Source organism: Eremomyces bilateralis (genome assembly GCF_010015585.1).
Source record: "Eremomyces bilateralis CBS 781.70 unplaced genomic scaffold P152scaffold_11, whole genome shotgun sequence".
NCBI lineage: Eukaryota > Fungi > Ascomycota > Dothideomycetes > Eremomycetales > Eremomycetaceae > Eremomyces > Eremomyces bilateralis.
Genome location: NW_022985077.1, coordinates 585,054 through 603,256, shown reverse-complemented (window position 1 = coordinate 603,256; position 18,203 = coordinate 585,054). Strand labels below are relative to the sequence as shown.

The 18,203-nt window shown below is 53.3% G+C and overlaps 7 protein-coding genes across 7 annotated transcripts; 4 read left to right on the top strand and 3 right to left on the bottom strand.

Moving 5' to 3' along the window:
• Positions 1-833: 833 nt before the first annotated feature.
• Positions 834-1,706, top strand: P152DRAFT_374040 (cyclin-domain-containing protein; the record flags this gene model as incomplete). The annotated part of the gene is made up of 1 exon (XM_033675574.1): positions 834-1,706. A coding segment is annotated over one exon (873 nt), but the record flags the coding sequence as incomplete, so codon positions are not given.
• A 401-nt stretch (positions 1,707-2,107) lies between these two features.
• On the top strand, positions 2,108-3,601 carry P152DRAFT_44533 (putative beta-1,6-glucan boisynthesis protein). The gene is made up of 4 exons (XM_033677847.1): positions 2,108-2,691; positions 2,757-2,857; positions 2,910-3,312; positions 3,366-3,601. The coding sequence occupies exons 1-4, from the start codon at positions 2,485-2,487 to the stop codon at positions 3,426-3,428; spliced, it is 774 nt and encodes a 257-aa protein (XP_033533718.1). The 5' UTR covers positions 2,108-2,484; the 3' UTR covers positions 3,429-3,601.
• Positions 3,602-3,787: 186 nt separating this feature from the next.
• Positions 3,788-4,663, bottom strand: P152DRAFT_459044 (uncharacterized protein). Its single transcript, XM_033679599.1, has one exon. It carries the CDS (start codon positions 4,614-4,616, stop codon positions 3,828-3,830), a length of 789 nt encoding a protein of 262 aa, XP_033533717.1. The 5' UTR covers positions 4,617-4,663; the 3' UTR covers positions 3,788-3,827.
• Positions 4,664-5,065: 402 nt separating this feature from the next.
• P152DRAFT_398179 (uncharacterized protein) lies at positions 5,066-5,419 on the top strand (the record flags this gene model as incomplete). Its single annotated transcript, XM_033676444.1, has 3 exons — positions 5,066-5,116; positions 5,189-5,307; positions 5,374-5,419. 3 exons carry the CDS (start codon positions 5,066-5,068, stop codon positions 5,417-5,419), a joined length of 216 nt encoding a protein of 71 aa, XP_033533716.1.
• Positions 5,248-6,653, bottom strand: P152DRAFT_459042 (orotate phosphoribosyltransferase). The gene is made up of 2 exons (XM_033679598.1): positions 5,374-6,653; positions 5,248-5,307 (listed from the first exon to the last, which is right to left on the bottom strand). The coding sequence occupies exon 1, from the start codon at positions 6,337-6,339 to the stop codon at positions 5,617-5,619; it is 723 nt and encodes a 240-aa protein (XP_033533715.1). The 5' UTR covers positions 6,340-6,653; the 3' UTR covers positions 5,248-5,307; positions 5,374-5,616.
• Positions 6,639-8,977, top strand: P152DRAFT_482623 (P-loop containing nucleoside triphosphate hydrolase protein; the record flags this gene model as incomplete). Its single annotated transcript, XM_033681900.1, has 4 exons — positions 6,639-6,977; positions 7,026-7,127; positions 7,177-8,870; positions 8,936-8,977. The coding sequence occupies exons 1-4, from the start codon at positions 6,848-6,850 to the stop codon at positions 8,975-8,977; spliced, it is 1,968 nt and encodes a 655-aa protein (XP_033533714.1). The 5' UTR covers positions 6,639-6,847.
• A 5,833-nt stretch (positions 8,978-14,810) lies between these two features.
• P152DRAFT_44284 (uncharacterized protein) lies at positions 14,811-15,289 on the bottom strand. Its single transcript, XM_033677760.1, has one exon. The coding sequence runs from the start codon at positions 15,191-15,193 to the stop codon at positions 14,870-14,872; it is 324 nt and encodes a 107-aa protein (XP_033533713.1). The 5' UTR covers positions 15,194-15,289; the 3' UTR covers positions 14,811-14,869.
• Positions 15,290-18,203: the final 2,914 nt, after the last annotated feature.

Below are 18,203 nucleotides of genomic sequence, written 5' to 3'. Positions count from 1 at the left end.
CGCTGCCAACACGTTTCCCGTCATTCCCCATTCGCCATCGACGTTCCAGGCCCCCAGAGCGGCCGGGTGCAATCCCACCCATCTCACCGCGCCTCTGTCGCCTCGCTGTATTCCGTTCTGCAATGCTGCCCCTCCCACTCGTTTCGGGCCGCCGGCGGGAACCCCAATGCGAGCGCGCCGGCCTAACTACTTGAGGCCCTGGGATCGAAAACTTGAACGGTGACGCCGGTGCGGGAATTACCTAGCGCCCGATTCCCATCCAGTGCTGGCTGTATCGCCCCGGCTGTTGTTCCTCCCATCGACGCCTGGTTTGAGCGTGCGAGCCAGTCCGCGGGCTCGGTTCATCATGGGCTGCGGAACCAGCAGTGGCCTTCCGTCGTCGCTATGAGGCGGGCCGGGTCCCGCTGCATTTGCATGATTGTCTTTCTCCATAACTGTGCGACACTGATTCCTGCATGCTGCGAACAGTGCGAAGCTCACCACTCCCCGGTGCTCGCAACCAGATCTGCTGAAAGGTGACGACCACGGCCACGTTCCGCGATGCACATGGTCTCCGAACGACGCGAGCAAGACGTTCAACCGAATCGTGGATGCAGGTGATTTGACGTTTCGTTCTCCTGCGTTTGAATGCTTGACCACTGCATCACGAGACCGGTCATAATACTTTATATTGCCCAGCGCTGTAGCCTTGTCGAGTACACGACGTTCATCCCCACGATTCCCTTCCCTCCGAGTCATTTGGAGTTTTGTTTACGTTGTTACGACTTCACGCCGACATGGGAGACGCTACGCAGCAAGGGCCGGCCGTGCCAGATGTCGAGCCCTCCCCCGCCCCCCCTCCCCCCCCCAGCCCCGCCGCCGACGCCGGCGTTCTCCCTCCCCTCTCCTCCCCCTCCTCCTCCGCCCCCTCCACCCCTCCCGCCAACTGGTCTGTCTTCGACATCCGCCCGGAGACCGCCATGAAGATGCTCTGCCGCAGCGTGCAGACCCTCGCGAACGTCACCGGCGACATCCCCCCGACGCCCCCCATCTCCCGGCCCTCGACCCCCAAAGCGGCATCCGAAGAACCAGGATCAAACGAGACCCGCGCCCACCACCGCTCATCCTCCCGCCCTGCCACGCCCATCAGTTCCGACGACCTCCGCCCCCCTGCCTTCCACCCCCCCGACGTCGGCGCCCCCGAAGCCAGCACGCACGAACCCAGCGTCGGATCCCGCACTGTGGCGCAGGCACCCCTCCGCGCGCAGCATGAGGCGATCGCGCGGAAGTTCTTTAGCAAGCGGGCACCGGCGATCGCGCTGGCGGACTACCTCGCGCGGCTGCAGCGGTACTGCCCGATGTCGACGGCGGTGTACTTGGCGGCAGGGGCGTACATCTGCAAGCTGGGGGTGGAGGAGCGGACGGTGCCGGTGACGGCGCGGACGGTGCATCGATTGGTATTGGCGGCGTTGCGGGTGGCGATGAAGGCGTTGGAGGACCTAAGGTACCCGCAGCAGCGGTTCGCGGGGGTGGGGGGGGTGAGCGAGGGGGAGTTGAAGACGTTGGAGATTAGTTTGTGTTTTTTGACGGGGTTTGAGTTGCAGGTGGATGCGCAGCGGTTGTATGAGAAGACGGTGGCGCTGCAGATGGCGGCGGAGCATGCGAGTTTGGTGAGCGGGAGGTTGCCGGATGGGTTTCAGCCAATGTTACCGGGGAGGAGGAGGAGGGAGGAGGAGAGGGAGAATGGGTAGGGGTGGGAGAGTGGTGGGATATCACATGGTTCATTTGCAATCCTCGAGGTTCGAACGGAAATTTGATGGGAAGGGGGAGTGGAAGCGTTGTCCACGGGGCGGCATTTCCAGGGAGTAGGCATTTTTCGTTTTGAGCATCTGAAAGGGTCGTTCCGGGAATTAGACATACCGTATACGAGCCTTTGCTAGAAGGCATATATCATGGTCTGAGAGAAGGCATGGACGAAGGGGGTAAGAAAACGATAGAGCCACGCAGGGTGGGGCGGGCTATTTGTGCAATATGGATCTCGTAGCGAGCATATCGAGCATATCGAGTACATCAGTCGCCTAACGATTTAATGAATCAATCCCACCTTATGATTCAAGTAGCAAGTTAAGAGTAACACAGGTATGTTTCATGTATCTCTAATGTAGGTATGTTGAACGGAAGAAAGGAGGAGTGACGACAACAGTATATCTCCTTTCTGGGCCAATCACAACGCATCTCACAGATTTCTTCCCTCATTCCCGCCTTCGACTTCATCTCCGTCGTCATACACGAATACTTGGTCTGAAGAGACTTGGTTTGAAGATACCCACCGACTCTTTCACGGCCAATTATAACCCCCTCTATAAATGATTCATACGAACTGGCCCCCTAAGACTTCCAACTCCTAACAACCTGAGGGCCCAACGGACTCACTCGCTCGTCCGCCGTCCCTCATTCAACCCTCGACATTCACCGCCACATACGACATCCGACCATCCCACCACGATGCGATCCAGCCTCCTCGTCCTCTGGACATCGCTCGCCAGTGCCGTCCTCGCCGACATCACGTTCGTCACCCCTGCCCCCGGGAGCACGATCCCCGTGGGCGCAGTGTCGATGGAATGGAAGGACTCCGGAGAAGCGCCGGCGTTGGCGGACTTGACGACGTATGAGGTGTTTCTTTGCGCGGGAGGGAACACGGATGGGACATTTGTACGTTGGGAAAAGAGAGAAAGATTGAAGGAAGAGAAGACCTGCTGATTGAACGATACGGATAGATTGATCTCGTCCCCTTGGTCAAGGCCGGACAATTCTCCATGGGTAACATCGCGCAGGGTGTGGTTTCCGCAACCGTAGGAGGCCCCGAGAAGAACGCATAGTACGATCTCCCCCCCCGGTATATCCCTCCCTCCCATCGCTAACCCCCCCAGCTTCATCAAAATCATCTCCACCTCCCCCAAAGGCACCGTCACCAACTACTCCGGCCGCTTCACCCTCTCCGGCATGACCGGAACCTTCCCCGCGAACGTTGTCACCGCCCTCTCCACCCTCGGCAGCACCACTGCCGGCCCCGCCCGCAAGAACGCCATGGCGGCCGCGAACCCCGGCGCGACGGGCGACTTCGCGGTGCCGTTCGGCCAGCAGACGGGACTCACCCGATACGCGCCCATGCAGAGCTTGCCGCCGACGCAGATCACGGCGAAGGATAAGCCGCCGTTGTATCCGACCAGCAACGTGATTATCGCGACGGCGTTTTTGCCGCCGGCGAGTCCGAGTATTATGACGACAGTGACGCAGAGTAAGTCGTATACGATTACGATGATTGAGAATCCGGTGAGTTATTTGATTTCTTGGATTTTGGGGGGTGATGCTAATTTGCGTGATAGGCGCCACCGGGACCCGGGGTGAATGAGGATATGCAGAAGTTTTTGAACCGATGGAAAGATTGAGGGAAGGATCCGGGTTTGTTCTTGTCGTGTGTACAATAGATTTTAACATCGGAGCGGCGCTCTTGACTGGACTGCATTGGCGGCTGCGTTTGGCGTCTGGAGAATCGGCTGGGTTGGTCACAGCATTTATATCAGGTTTGTTACGGAAAATAATGAGAGTCCATGTCATCCGAAACGGACCCGTCGAGAAACGTGATCGTCAACACATCCAATCTATCGCAGAGCGAAGTCTATATATTTACAGTATCCGACCACCCCAAGTCGGCAGAGGTGAGTCTACATTTCCCAGATTATCACCCGCAAGAGTCCTTCAAACCATACCCCCTTACAACTCCTTCTCCTTCTGCTGACTTTTCGCAGCGCTCAACATCGCTAACTCCGCACTAATCGGCCCCTTCTTCACCGCTTCCGGCCCTCCAAACGTCTCGAACGCCTTATGGAACGTCCACCCCACCGCCTTCTCCACCGGCTCGTCGAACACGAACGGCAGGAACGGCACCGCCGCCAAACCGAGCTATCAAGCCACATCATCAGCAAATCAGAATATTGCGTATATCGCCTCCAGGCAGCTTCACTTACCCCGATCGGCCCCCACGTCCTCAGGGTCTTATTCTTCATGTCCTTCATCGCCCGCCCACTATACCGCACGATACTATGGATCGTAAACGCCGGCAACCCCATACTTGCCAAGCTCTGAAACACCGCCCGCTCCGCCATCACTGCGCGATAATCCTCGATCGCCGAAATCTTCCCCGCCACCAACCCCCCACTCCCCGCCACCACCTTCCTCACCTCCTCCCCCTTCCCCTCCCTCCCCTCCTCTTTCACACTCCCATCCGCATGGAAATACCGCTCCGGATGCCGGATCTTCATGTTGCGTAGATACGCCTTGTAGCCCTCGTGGGCGACGTCGCCGCCGATATACAGCCAGGAGATGGCGTAGGCGCCGCGCACGAGGTGTGGGTGGGCGACGGGGCGGAAGGACTCGCCGATGTCAGAAGTGTAGGCGACGTAGCGTTGGGCGGAGAGGAGGATGGTGCGGATACGGGTGGCGTAGGCGGCGTAGCGGACGGAGGAGTCAGTGGATTCGGGGGCGCTAGGGGGAGGTTTAGTTAGGATCGGATAGGATTGGGGGAAGATGGGGCACGCACTCGCCCTCGTAGACGGTTCGCCAGAGTTTCTCTTCATTGTCGAGGGTTTCTTGGATCTCACGGGGGAGTTTCTTGGGGGGCAGAGGGGTGGTGAAGTCGGGACGGGCCTCTGAGCGGATGTGGGGGACGTCGTCTAGGGCATCTTTCTTGTCGGGTTTCCCCATAGTGAAAGGGAGTTAGGTGCAGCAGACGTATTAAGTAAATATAAAAGAAGTGATATCAACAAAATGAAATAGGGACAGTGAAGATGAGAGGAGGAGTAGCTTGATATTCAGCGATATTCAGCGATATTCAGCGATATTCAGCGATGATGGCATGGCGGAACGGTGCAAGGACCGGGCGATTCCGCCGAAGCTGCGCCGAGCTTCTCGGGGCGTGGATCATCGCTTTTTGACATCTCTTCGTTCAAGGTACTATCCGATGCATCAAGTCCCATCCGTCAATTGAACTCCCTTCGATCTCCCATTTAAACACTCCATCTTCACCATGGGTTACGCTCATTATACCATCCTCGGCCGCCAGGTGGGCGCGCACTGGGTACGTTGGCGACAATTCCCGCGCACTCCCCGTTCATCAGACATCAAAGGTTAGAGGTTAACGTGTTTCTAGCTGTCCATCGCCACGCTCGCCACGGTTGGCGGAGGGTCATATCTGGCCATGGGCGGAAGCAAGAAGGAGGAAGGACCGGCACTGAATGCGGGAAGCAAGGACGAGGAGTCTTTCATCAAGTAGGTGGAGATGACCGGACTCTATCAACCATTTTATGGGAAGGATACTAATGAATATGCCGACAGGAACTTCATCAAGACCAAGGAGTCAGAAGAGAAGGCTAAGGCCTGATTTGGGCGTGGCGACATCGCGACCTTCGATAAATTCCCTGGGACCGCGACGGATATCCTCTGGAGTGTTCCGGATCAAGAACCGAATCTCACAATGGAATAGATTCCCTGTACTTTACCAATGATATAGCTCGATCAAAAGCACGTCTCGGCGGATGAGCGGTGGATAATGCATTTATTGTTGGCTCTACCTCTACCTCACACATCGGTGGCGCGATACCGGCTACGATATTCCTCGAGCCGTGTCATGTCCTCCTCCGTGCCAAACGATCCCTTCTGCTCCTTGACGTACGCGATGAGGTCGTCCAGCGTCAAGATGGCCAGCACCGGAATGCCATACTGTCTTCGCACCTCCCCAATCGCGCTTGCCTTCGTCCCCTCCTCTCCCCCTTCCCCCTTCTCACTCGCGCTCGGCATCCGCTCCTGTCGATCAAACGCCACCACAATGCCCACCAACTTCCCCCCCTCCCGCTCGATAACCTCAATCGCCTCCCGAATGGCCGTGCCCGCCGTGATCACATCGTCGATAATCACCACCCGCTTCCCTTTCAGCCCCGCCCCGACAATACTCCCCCCCTCCCCATGATCCTTCGCCTCCTTCCGATTAAACGAGTAGCTTACGTTTCCATACCGCTCCTCATCCAGCCCCGCCAACTTATCCACCACCGTGGCTGCCAGCGGGATGCCCTTGTAGGCGGGCCCGAAGAGCACGTCGAACGGGAGGGGCGTGGACGCGAGGGTGTGGGCGAAGGCGGTGGAGATGGCGCGGATGAGCGGACCGCGGTGGAAGAGACCCGCGTTGAAGAAGTAGGGAGATTGGCGGCCGGATTTGAGGGTGTAGGTGCCAAAGGAGAGGGCGTCGGCGGAGAGGCAGTGGGAGAGGAAGGAGGATTTGTGAGGGGGAATGGAGGGGGATGCCATGGTGGATGGGTTGGATGGTGGACTGAGGGAGTTGTTTGGGGAATCTGAGGGTATCCCGATGCTTTTTTGAATAGGAATTTAGACTCTTAATGAGGAGGATCGGGATGAATGAATTGAGACACTTCTATGGCCACGGATATGTCTCGTATAAAAATCTTTTACTGGTGAATGGAGCTGGGTTAGAGCACTGTGCGATGATAATCCGATACCGCGATGCAGTGATTTGATGTCTCGGTAATATTAATTTGCACTTCTCGAATTCTCATTGAGATTCCTGCTTCATTCTCCAGACTCCAAGTCGATCTGGATGTCCCATTATTCCTACCAAAAACCGGCGTGAAATCCCGTTATCGATAAAAACGATTCGAGGGGAGGTGGCCCGTGCATCGAAATTTTCCACGTCCAACTTTCAAGCGAAAGTGCGAATCTGCAGTTGTCGATTCCCCCCCAAGTCTTTGATATATCCACTTCGTTAATCGGAACCGCAGCCGTAACGGAAGCCGTAACGATGAAGACCACTTGGAAGGATATCGCTCCCGTCCCGAGCTCTTCGGAGTTCATCGACATTGTCTTAAGCCGCACCCAGCGACGCCTCCCCACCCTCATCCGTCCGGGTTTCAAGATCAGTAGAATTCGAGGTACGGAACACAATCGAGGTGAAGAGAACTAGACTGACGACTGCATAGCGTTCTATACGAGAAAAGTCAAGTACACGGCGGAGACGTTCTCAGAGAAACTCGCTGCAGTCATTGAAGGCTTCCCAAGACTGGCAGACATTCATCCGTTCCGTAAGGACATCGATTCTGCTAGACCGAAGGCAGAGGCTAACATCTTCAGATCGCGACTTGATTAACACCCTCTATGATTCCGACCATCTCAAAATCTCCCTTGGCCAACTGTCCACTGCCAAGCACCTTATCGAAACCGTGGCGCGAGACTACGTCCGCCTGCTGAAATATGCGCAATCGCTCTACCAATGCAAGCAGCTCAAGCGAGCCGCGCTGGGCCGCATGGCCACTATCTGCAAGCGCCTGAAAGATGCGCTGGGCTATTTGGAGCAGGTCCGACAGCATCTGGGCCGTCTGCCGGCCATCGACCCGAACACGAGAACGCTGCTGATCTGCGGCTACCCGAACGTGGGCAAATCGAGCTTCCTCCGGAACATTTCGCGCGCGGATGTCGATGTCCAGCCGTACGCGTTCACAACGAAGAGTCTCTACGTGGGGCATTTCGACTACAAGATGCTTCGATTCCAAGCGATTGATACCCCCGGAATCTTGGATCATCCCGTGGAGGAGATGAACGCGATTGAAATGCAGTCGATCACCGCCATTGCCCATCTTCGATCGGCCATCCTCTACTTCATGGACTTGTCCGAAGAGTGCGGTTTCTCCGTCTCCGCGCAAATGCAACTCTTCCACAACGTCAAGACTCTCTTCTCCAACAAGCTGGTCTTCATCGTCATCAACAAGATCGACATCAAACGACCCGAGGATTTGGACGACGAGACACAGGCCCAACTTCAGTCGATGCTGAAGCCTGGCGAGGTGGAACTGCTGCAGCTATCGTGCACAACAACCGAGGGCTTGATGCAAGTTCGCAATGCGGCCTGCGATCGCCTGCTCGCGGAGCGGAACGCCGAGCGATTAAAGTCCGGCCTCAACACCTCCGGCGAAGTCAGCGGCCGATTGGGCGAGCTTCTCAAGCGCATCCACGTTGCCCAGCCGCTGGGCGGCGTCACGCGCGAAGCCTTTATCCCCGAAGGCGCGAAGAACCGGATGAAGTACGAGCTGGACGACCCCAACCGGCCCAAACTCGAACGCGACCTCGAAGAGGAACAGGGTGGGCCCGGCGTCTACAACATCAACCTCAAAAAGAACTGGCTCCTCGACAACCCCGACTGGAAAGACGACAAGATGCCCGAGGTCTTCGAAGGCCGCAACGTCTACGACTTCGTCGACCCGGAAATCGAAGCCAAGCTCGCCGCTCTCGAAGAGGAAGAGGACCGCCTCGAATCCAGCGGCTACTACGACAACGAGCTCGAAGTCGACGATGATGACCTCGAGGTCGCCACCATCCGCCACAAAGCCGACCTCATCCGCGAGAAGCGCATCCTCATCCGCAACGAGTCCCGCCTCCGCAAATCCCTCAAAAATCGCCCCGTCATCCCCCGCTCCGTCGCCCGCCCCAAGAAAATCTCTGATCTCGCCTCCACCCTGGAGTCCCTCGGCTTCGACCCCGCCGCCTCCACCGACCGCGCCCGCTCCCAGTCGCGCGGCCGCCCGGTCTCCCGCGCGCCCGACGTCGACGAGGACGCCATGGACGTCGATAAGCCGCCCATGTCGGCGCTCGAGCGCGCGCGCAGCCGCGTACGCACCGCGAGCACGAATCGCCGCGAGGACGGCGTCACGAACCAGACGGCGCGCACGAAGGCGGAGCGGATGGCGAAGTTGGGGCAGAAGAACATGAATCGGATGGCGAGGCAGGGCGAGGCGGATCGGCACACGACGGCAATGCTGTCGAAGCATTTGGTGAGTTTACCAATCTACTCCTTGGACCTCGATGGAATGGGCGATGTGCTAACGACTATGACTAGCTCGCTGGAAAGCGCGGCATTGGGAAGACCCGGTCGCGATAAGCTGGATGGGGGGGCCGTGGGCCTGGTTTCTGGTTCAGTATACCACATTTTCGGTGTATGGTGTTCGTGGGTTGCTCTACGCGGTCTGCGGGGTCTGCTTCTCCGTCTCTGCACGGCTTCACGATCGGTCCGCATGACGTCGCCATACATCACGATCCGGGGATGCCTGGATGTCGAACGACAATGGATGGCATCGGGCTTCATAGATTTTACTTCCAATGCATTTTTTGTTCTGCCCAGGCTTTCTCTAATGTGATATCCCCGCAGCCGACATTGTGACTCAGCTACTACATCCCTATATGTCTGGCAGCTCTCCCAAATGTGCTAGGTGAATCAGTATCCCTCCAGTCTCACAAGCCCGTCCATCGACCCAGTTCCAGTGTTCTTCTCGTCGGTACCACACCAGGAACTCCACCGAATTAACCCTTCCCGTCTTCACGCCGTTGACGAATGCTGCTTCCTGTCCGTGACATTGACCTTAAATAACCCAAAGCCCCAGCGGCGCAGAAACGTGAGAAGTAGAGAGAGAACGCCCTTAAATGGCAATGCGGATGAACTGGCGCTATAAGCCATATTTGTTTCATCTAGTCGCATGAACAGTGCCGCTCTGATTATGGTATGAGAAAGCATAAGTTCGTGACCAATTCTATCGCGCAATGGATCAATAAGGTTTGGTGATCGGTAGCGTAGAGCAAAACGAGACTAACTATTTAAATGAATGCTATTCAAGACGCATAGATCGTATCGAAATCAATATCTATGGAGAGTAATTCTTTTCTGACTGTGCTCTGTGCTTCATGCGACACTCCGGTTTTGTATTTCACAAAACGATGGCTCGGATAGGGTTTCCGTAAGTTTATATGCCACTTGCTAATGAGTATAAGTCATATGTTTATATAGTCTGCTCACAACGCAAAGATATATTGATTCCCATGACTTTGCTTTCGATAATGTCATCCTCTCTCAGCATGTTCTTGTGCAAAGGGATCAACGATCCTCGCTATTCAGAACACAAACTTTTCAACGTATGGGTATGAGGAATTATACTGTGGGAATAAAGACATAACTCAAAACCAAAGGCGGAACCCCCCTCGGCGGTTGATCGTTGCAAGGGGAATGAATACGCTGGTCCCATGCCCTGGGGAGCCTGGGATCATCACTGCCTCAATAGAATTCACCTTTTCGAATGATAACTAGGAATGAGAACGCAAGTACAGACATCTTATGTGGCCCGCTGGCGCGATATTTGTGCGTCAGGGTGCAAGGCTTAGATGACAAGTACATTCAGTCAAACCAGTCAATTCAGTCCCCTCTCTCTTCATCGTTTGATAAGGATTGCCTAACGAAGTCATATTTCCCATTGTGTGAAGCATCCTGAATTTTCATTGATATTTGACGGCTCGTGAGGTATCCCATTGAGAAATGTTTCGGAAATCAAGGTAATAAGAAACAGGGCGAGTAGCATAGGAACGACTAGTCACTGGAGTGAGTCAGTAAGAACTGCAATCGGATTTCAACGCCAGCCATCTAGACTCTGGTGAGCAAATTCTCATTTCAATCTGGCTCTCATCGATGCAAGCATAAACATGCTTATTTAGGCAGAATTGCGAAACTAGCTAGTTCTATAACAGTCACCACCGCCTACATCAGGTACCTATTTCTCATAAAACACTTTCCTAGACCCATATTGAGTCTAACGAGGATGCATAATAAGAGAAGGTCACTCTAACTCTTTCAGCTATGTTTCAACATCTCATGCTCAAGCGCAATCAAAGATTTCATTTGACCAAGTACGTAGAATGTGAAATGATATTCAGTTGCAGCCTTATGCGAAAGTAGATATTGCTGCTAATCGGTAAATGACGTGAGAAGTCTTTGTCGTTGACGAAGTTGGGCTGATGGTTGGTCGATGGACATAAAGACTACCTTACAAACCGAGATCATCAGACGGCTGTAATCACCTTGGTATCTCCGCTATGAATGGTATGTTGATGGCTCACATCTCCGTCATCTATTCTTTCCCCAAAATCAGCAGTGGTGGGATGGAAACAGTCGTTCTAATTCAGTCTCGGTCTTAGGAGACGTCCGTTGGGAACGTATTAGCAAATAGTTTTGCCAATCTCATGGTGATCCCTTCCTACATTGCCACACGGTCGCTTGGCCTTGCAAAGTAACACTTCATTCAATTACATGGTGGTGGCAAGGTAATAGGATGTGGGGGGGGGGGGGGGGGGGGGGCATCAGCGCCTACGGCCGGAGACGGTGATGGGGACGCCATGGACAGCATGAACCCGTGTGGCATCCCCGAGCAACATGGACCTCCCAGCCACAGCAACCGCCTATCACAACAGGGACATGCGAGTTCCGATAGATTGGGACAACAGCCCGCACATGGGGAGCGAATTGGAGACTGGATTTAAGTCGAATAAAAGGTGTGCCACCCATGGCGGCGGATGCTCCATCCAATACGAAATGCACGTATCACTCAAATACTGCGACCCATAAACGCTGGGTGATCGACTTCGGCTGCCAACTCCTGGAACATGGGACGGAGGTTGTCTTATGTCTGTGCCACTTTAGCCTAGGCTGAGACGCTGAGTGTTGCTACCGCTCGGGTGCGCAGGTGATTTACGATCGGATGGCGGAAGCCGGGAGCACATCCGCAGCGACAATTGATTCGACCGGTTGATAGACTGTCAGCTTGGCGAAGGACCCACAGACTTGATTGGCAGCAATGGTGCCGCGATGAGGCGAAACAGTGGAAAATACGAAAGGAGTGGATGGGGATACGAGGCTATGGCTTGTAGGGACGCCACTGGTTTAATAGATGGATGTGATATTGCGGAGAAGGTACATTGCCGAACTGGAAAATCTGTTCGCTGACGGGAAACTTGCCAGTCGATTGAAGTGACAGAACCTCTAAGCGACGAAAAAGAATCGAAATAATGACTGAGATATTCGAGATACCTTCCCGTGTCATGATCACATTCGTAGCCACTTGCTAGTAGGATCGACCAGATCGTAAGGAGGCAAAGTCCGCGGCACATCCAATGCACAACGCCGAACACAGATCTTCGATTTCTTGGAATAGCCTATCAGGGGATTTGTAGGCCTGGAATTCGATCGTTCAATCCATGGGATGGAAAGGAAATATCGTCCGAAGGCCGCCCCACCATCTGATTAGGCGACCAATATCCCATCTGTCGGATTGCCGAATGACCTTATTTTGACAGATCCTCAGTCCCGGTAACCGATGATGGCGAGGATGATATCGATATTCTAGATCAGCAGACGGCTAAGGAACGTCATTACCAGCGCCATTTGTCTGACATGTTTCGCCCAACCTTGCTTAATATCCGGCGCCGCCTCCCTTGATATCAAGCCTGTACGACGCTCGATTCGAGCACAAGCTGATCTTGTTTTCTTGTAGGTTATTCGGCTTTAGCCAATGATGAGGGAGTGAAAATTATGAAGCGTGAGATAGGACGCCACAGTAATCATATAGCGCGAAGAAATAGACTGTGCCTTTCGCCATGTTAAGCCACTGATCGGGAACCGGGAGAGGGGGGAATTAGGCCTCCGCATAGGAGAACCGCCATGGAGCGATAGAGAATCTCGGATATTAAGCGCAAGTCTACGGAGTATTCCGTAGCGGACTGGGGAATAGACGGCTGAAGAAAACCTCGAAGCAAGGGATTTAGTCAGCACACTCTTTCCCAAGGAAATACTCCGTATTCTTTCTTGATTGTCAGCACGTCCCTGTCGGAATTGCTATTGTCTTGAGTTTTTGACACATCTCAGTTCTTACCACACCGTGGTGCAAGACTCTAACCGTAGAATCATGAGTCCCATCATTTCCAGTGTTCAGATGTGCGAGAGATGAATGTGACAGATATCCAGCGGTTATGGGAAGAACGTAATCCAAATAAGCACGGAAATAGCACCAATTGAGGGTTGTATTATTGAAGTTGATCGCCAACCCTAATACAACTTTGAAAGTTTGAACAGCCAAGGGTCGTCGCTGGCACTTGTTTCATTGAGAGATGATGAATTTGGCAGCCGATGCACTTTGCAGACCTCTGGTATCACGCCTTCTCCTCCACCCCTGGCAGACATCCCCGGGGCATGCACGAGTCAGCGATCCTGGTCGAATCTCCCCCTTAATTGGGCAGCGAAAGAGGGTTCCCCAGGCTTGGGGTATCCAGACTTATGGAATTGAGTGTGAAATACGGAGAAGTATTCCGTACCTGAAGTTCAATCATTGGAACCAAAATATCGAATAATTGATTGGAAACTGTGGGATCTTTATCGCCCTTGCATAGTCTTTCCATCCCACGTTTCCACGAGGACAAAGAACTGCTCTTGACTTTGAATTGTGGATGCGATTTAGTGTCAAGATTTCCGGGGTGCCTGGTGTTGCTGATTGTGGAACCCGTCTGTAGTTCGGTACGAGTGGGGGTCAGCCAGATAGAACTACAGTAAAAGGATTCCGTATTGTTCGCCATTCCAAACTATTCGAGCCGATACCACAAGACTCCATATTTGCGATAGTGAAGTCGTGGCTCCCTGCTATTCTAGGGATGTAACCGTTTCATAGATAAATCTGGGGAAGTTTCCAAGTCCCAACAGACTGGATACAAGTCCCGCTGCTCCTTGGCCCGTGTGTAGAGATAATGCCCCACTCCCCAGGCCCCGGCCCCCGCTGTGGCATGGGAATTTATCGTTAATTACTAGATATTTCCCAAGAGCAACATATGTCTAGGGAACAATCCTTCGCGATCAAAGCGAATTGCTCAACCTTGCGCTTTCTGTCTCGAATCTCGATCCTGGGTTTTCCTGTCCACGTCTGGGATACCTGTATCCGTACAGCTCGGAAATTGAAGTTTGGTGGCTTGAAACCGGGAAAGCGACCCGGCGACATGGCATCAAATGGCGTTTCTTGTGTGACTTTCGTTACCAAAGTGCTCCATCCCGCCAGAATGGATAAAGTAGGCACAAGCAAACTGTGCTGCTAGCTAGTCCTGGCTGGACCACGTTCGTCAAACGGCTTATTGTGTTCCACTTAGCCATTGGACTGGGTAGTCACGACAGTCTTCGGGGAACAGAGGCGGATGGCTTGGCTTGCCTCTGGGAGGCTGTTTTGGGATATGTGCGGAATGAAAGATCCATGATTGGAGGGACAGACCGATAGTCGGGGTACCTGGATGCAGGAAATCCAGGGTTCAGCACAACGAAGATGCACGTTTCGGAGAATTTTCCCCTGTCTTTTTGGACTTGGGAGTGATTTCCTTGGCTCTTTTCGGTGCTTGCCAACTCGTGGCTTGTTGGAGATTGACCAGTCTATGGTTCCAAGGGTCCATGATTTGTGCGATGAAATGTCCTTTCGGATAGTTCATAAACAAACGTAAACGAAATGACATGTATATTGAGGATTGATCAATGTTGTCTCGATAGTATTATTGGCGACCCGGAAGGCCGGAAAGTGTCCTTTGATGGCGATCTTTGAAATGCACGTCTCACGAGCCAGAAAGCCGTTGGCGATCATGGAGGCTATTGCGGGGAGACTCCCGAGAAAGTTAAATGGCAAAAAGGAATAATGCTCGAACCACTCCTCCGGGTCGCACGTTCCAAGATTATTCCCATAACAATGATGCTTTCGTAGGACCGAGTAAAATTGATGACTTCGACGCAGTATTAACTCGAAAATCAACCCCCTTGGTGCTCAACAACTGTATTCCTGGTCAGGGGTCCAGTGCCGTTGAAACAGTTGAGTAACCCCATAAACGTCGCATCACTCCAAATTTAGCCTGGAGACTCATGGGATAAATCTTGGGGGTAATTTGTTATTAAATGAATTAAACGTTCCAAAGTACCGGGAATGTTCAAATCCCATTACTGCGGTCTGCAACGAAGAGTTTGCTGAGTCGCATCCTTTTCATCCAAAGGTCGTGACAGGAACGTATGATGTTGGCTCGGTCTCATCTTCGGAAGCACCACAAATACGGGCATTGTATTGCAAACAAAGCTTTGATCTAGGTATCTCGGGTGGACGAAAGGATAGGCCCGAAATACCTGGACAGTGAACGTACCTCCGGAGAATGGAAATACTTCCAGCACCAGTCCTGGCACACACGTAATTAGAGTCCAAACAGTCGGTCCACTGCAAAACACACCCTTCGACAGTAGAGGGGTGTAGAGGCTCAAAATGGGACTCATCCCAGTTGCCTAGGTGGCGTTCGTGCTGACCCCAAGGCTCAAGGGTACCTGGCCCTTGTTCTTGGGATCAGACATGTGAGACTCGGGAATGGGGTGGTATGTTTCGTAATAATGTCCTTGTGCGAGCAATGATACTGGGTAGGAGTGAGGCGATGTCCGACTCCATGTCCGCATACCCTCCTTAGTCGGTACCTATTCAGACTGATATGTCAATCCTTGACACAGACGTGAAGGATTAGGAAAGATGTTCAACATGAGGTGTATCGTAAACCATGTAATGGATGGATATTGGGCATGATCTAGCAGGGCAGATGCTGGCTCCGTAACCGCCCCTGGCTGCCTCAAATTCACGATAGAGGCACAGCAGAGCGAGGAGGGATCGCTCATGGAACGGTCCAATCTGATTCGAGTGTCGATTTCAATCACGCTCCTCGACCAGGCGTTCGTCGCAGCCTCGCAGCCGCAGGTCTTGAAATCCCAGCCGTTTGATTCACACGTCACAGTCCCATCGATCGTTTCCTTTCCCTTCCATTGGTAAAACCAGGCGCCTCTCCTACTAAAGCGGCTTGGATGATGCTGCATGTCTCCTTAAACGCAAGGGGAGGCGCCTCGCCACCGTATCCGGACCCGGCTTCTCGGGACCACCACACCCTCATCGCCTATCGAGTCCAAGTCCCCAAGATGTACGCTAGTACCACGCCCCATTCGCACACTAATGCAGTTCGCTAGCAATTGATCTCCGCGCTTGAAGCGGTGACTTCTGTCTCTGGATGAAAATGTCCCCGCCGCTGCGCCGCATGCTCCCAGCCTCCCACACGGCTAGGGCGCAGCAAGCTCATTCGAACAAATCTTGCGTGACGGGGATAAGCGCTCTGATTTGTTCCTGGCATTGATGCTCCCCACCCCACTAGCCTCCATGGGCTGTCCCGCCGGCGCGACTGGACCGGGACGTTAGGCCGAAGAAGTAATTATTACTCAATCGAGTGCACCACTGGACAAACTCAACTCGCCGATTTTATCGATAGTGTTCACTCCACCATTGTTCGCTGAAGGTAATGTATACCGCATGATTAGTAGAATGTGACAGGAGGTCGGGTCAGATGTAGATGGTATTTTCCGAGTTTTCGACTGACCCAGTCCCGAGGACCTGGCGACATTTCATGCTCGGCCGCTAGCTCATCTATTGCTTCTCTTTAAGGGAGAAGTATGTACTGCGGTAAACAAAGTCATTCTTGCGTGCTTGACGAGCTGTTGTGCAACACCTCGCGTGCGATTCGTACAGTTTGTCGGTAGCTGCTAGAATCCCACCACAATTTTAAAAAGGTTGCCTGGTTGCTGCCGTGCTTCCCGACCTGGCTCTTTCCGTGAAGATCCTAAGTTTGGCTGTCGTCGAGGACGTCTCATCAGCACAGCTCGCATGGCTTGCTGTATGATCGCCACCAGGCCCCCCAACCCGGGTTCCTTTCCATTTTAGGATCACTGTATGAAACCCAATTCATGCGTGTGCCTATTTTTGCCTGATGCAGCAGCCGTCTAGAGGCCACTTGACCGTTGCGAGAGAAAAAGAAGGTACATCATTACGTGTGCTCCGCCCTTTGAGATGTCCTGTATATTTCAAATAGACGCCGAGAATAGGAAATGATTGACAGTAGACGCAAACGATAGGCCTTGAACTGGACGGCTTCCAGCTTTCAAGATGAAAGTGTTTCCAAGCATCCCTAACGAGATGGTGGATGCATGCCATTCAATATGCATCGCCGCCAGTGCTCAGATGTGAATTCAAGTAGGTGAAGTTCGGTAGAGGAGCACGTGCTATCATGGCATCATATCAAGCGAGCGAACACCATCACTAAAACAGCAGCTCAACATCGTCAAGGGACGCCTCATGCCACACTTCTGCTGGGTTGCTGTTACCATTACTTCATCAGCGGGATTGTGGAGATATGATACGCGTCCCGTGGTGGCCACTGTGAAAATCACTCCACGGTTAGTGTAGCAGTACTGCTTCTTGATTGATGCGCTGGCTCATAGCTGAGGATTAATCGTCTGGCGACACCTCGCGGGTCAGAGATGTTGATAGTCGGGCCGTCAGATAGCTGGTTTATTCCCGCTGGGATGGAATTTGCGAGCCTGCAGATACAAGTCAACCGCATGACGAATAAAGCCGCCGCCATGGCTCCGCCAGTTAGCGGTCTATCAAGCGAATGAGGAGAGGGTACCCCCACCCGGGGAGTGGATGTCTCCGACTCTCCGAAGTCCGATTGACCCTTTGGATGCAAGAGCTGTGATGACCAGGACGACTGAACTGTCCTCCGTGGAAGACCAAAGTGACTCGGCGATTGCCGCCGGTGCAAGTAGATACAGATCGGGTTGGGGTGTGGTTCTGGTCGACCACCCACCACACCCAGACTCAACCTCAGGCTGCCGGTGAGTCTCTTCCTCTCTTCTAATTCAAAGTCAAGAATACATATCAAGTCAGAAGTGTTTTCTCTCTACATTTTGAATTTAGTTGTATTTTCAAAAATCGAAGAAATGTCCGAGACAGATTACCGTCTTGATTCCAGATCTATCTCGAGGCTATTCAGTACGATGACGATACAGATCTTAGCTGGGACTACCGAACCTGCCAAGTGGCAAACGACATGGTCACCACCAACAGTGGGCCGCCTCAGTCATAATCCTCGATCCATTCCGTACAGAGCGGGAGAGAAGCCAGGATCATGGATCGGTCTATGCGACATGGCTCTATCGACATCGACCTCCCACCCCTACCAATTCAAAACACTGACATTTTCGATAACCCCCCCTCAATTATCCACATCTCACACTAATACCGCCACATTAGGAAACCCGTCCTCGGGGCCGTCACGCCAATCCTTCGACCCAGCATCCCTTGACATCTCCCTAACGTCTTCCCTACCGTACATCCAGATGTAGGTTGTAAACCCGGACAACAATCCCACTCCATACTCTGTACGGAGTAATATTCACATACTAACAACAATAGCCT

Excerpts from the sequence above, each read along its gene's own strand:
- P152DRAFT_44533 (XM_033677847.1), top strand. The coding sequence starts at position 2,485 with ATGCGATCCAGCCTCCTCGTCCTCTGGACATCGCTCGCCAGTGCCGTC. Across the intron at positions 2,692-2,756 it reads GGAACACGGATGGGACATTT|ATTGATCTCGTCCCCTTGGT; the intron begins GTACGTTGGGAA and ends CGATACGGATAG. Across the intron at positions 2,858-2,909 it reads GGCCCCGAGAAGAACGCATA|CTTCATCAAAATCATCTCCA; the intron begins GTACGATCTCCC and ends TAACCCCCCCAG.
- P152DRAFT_459044 (XM_033679599.1), bottom strand. The coding sequence starts at position 4,616 with ATGAAGAGAAACTCTGGCGAACCGTCTACGAGGGCGAGTGCGTGCCCC.
- P152DRAFT_459042 (XM_033679598.1), bottom strand. The coding sequence starts at position 6,339 with ATGGCATCCCCCTCCATTCCCCCTCACAAATCCTCCTTCCTCTCCCAC.
- P152DRAFT_44284 (XM_033677760.1), bottom strand. The coding sequence starts at position 15,193 with ATGAGTCCCATTTTGAGCCTCTACACCCCTCTACTGTCGAAGGGTGTG.